This window comes from Frankliniella occidentalis, unplaced genomic scaffold (genome assembly GCF_000697945.3).
Source record: "Frankliniella occidentalis isolate FOCC.00 unplaced genomic scaffold, Focc_3.1 Scaffold13, whole genome shotgun sequence".
NCBI lineage: Eukaryota > Metazoa > Arthropoda > Insecta > Thysanoptera > Thripidae > Frankliniella > Frankliniella occidentalis.
In genome coordinates this window covers 1,068,859-1,069,849 of record NW_026267143.1, presented here as the reverse complement: position 1 = coordinate 1,069,849, position 991 = coordinate 1,068,859, and the positions used below count along the sequence as shown (strand labels likewise).

Below are 991 nucleotides of genomic sequence, written 5' to 3'. Positions count from 1 at the left end.
CGGAGGGAGAGGTAAGATTCTGCCGCCTTCTGCTGCACTTCACAAATTATCTGCGGCACGTCCCCTCCGCCCCTCCCCGCTCTCCCCCTCCCTATGAGCCACTCTCCCTCCCTCCCTTCGACTATATATTTTTTTACTCCCTCAGTCGTGATGAAGATGGTCCGGATCTCGCAGAATGTTTGAATTTTTACCGCCTTGTTTTATAAGCAGACCGTCCCCGCGCTCCTCTCAGCCCCTCTGGCTTTAAACTTCTGAATCAAACTCATGAGCAAGAGAGTGAGTGAGTGAGTGAGTGAGTGAGTGAGTGAGTGAGTGAGTGAGTGAGTGAGTGAGTGAGTGAGTGCGCGAGCGAGCGAGACCAGAAAAAACAGTTCTTGTGCCAAGTATATGTATTTGTACTCGGGTTTGCACAAGTTCAATTTTCTCTTGACACGCAATGCAAATATGATTGAAATAGGGTCACTCACATTAAAGTAAGTAAATATTTCTTATCCGAATAAAAATTTTGCATTGTTTAAAGTGGAAAAGAAAGTTGAACCCGAATTTAAATTTACTTGAATTAAGAGAAGCCTATGAGTCTCTACAATTTCGACTTGACTTACTGCAACACTTGAAAAACAAAGGCACTGAAGAACCTTTCCTGGGGCACTAAAATCAAGGGCGCGGTTTAGTGCCTTTCCTGGGGCACTAAAGTTTCGTGCCCTTCTAAAGGCACTAAACTCGTATGGAACTCATATGAAGCTAGCCAGCTAAAGGTGTGTAAAGTCACATATAGTGCCTTTCCAAAGGCACTAAACTTTAGTACCTCTAGAAAGGCACTAAACTTTGTTTGTGTGCCTTTTCAGGTAAGGATTCGCACCTTTGCTTTACCAGTGAAGAAGCAAGCAAGGCAAGAAGAGCTGCTGACGCCGAACTGGTCAGCGGGTCACAGAAATCCCCAACAGTATAAAACACGTTCCGTTTTCCGTCCGGCATATATGCACTGGAATTT

General features: G+C 44.9%; 2 protein-coding genes across 2 annotated transcripts in view; one reads left to right on the top strand and one right to left on the bottom strand.

Moving 5' to 3' along the window:
• Positions 1-652, top strand: part of LOC113217612 (klarsicht protein-like) — a gene marked incomplete at its 5' end in the record, with an annotated part of 54,885 nt that extends 54,233 nt beyond the window's left edge. The window contains 1 exon segment of the mRNA XM_052263602.1: positions 521-652. Coding sequence (XP_052119562.1) covers positions 521-652 — 132 coding nt within the window.
• Positions 1-991, bottom strand: part of LOC113217620 (lysosomal aspartic protease) — a 368,266-nt gene that overhangs the window by 325,348 nt on the left and 41,927 nt on the right. The window lies entirely within an intron of this gene.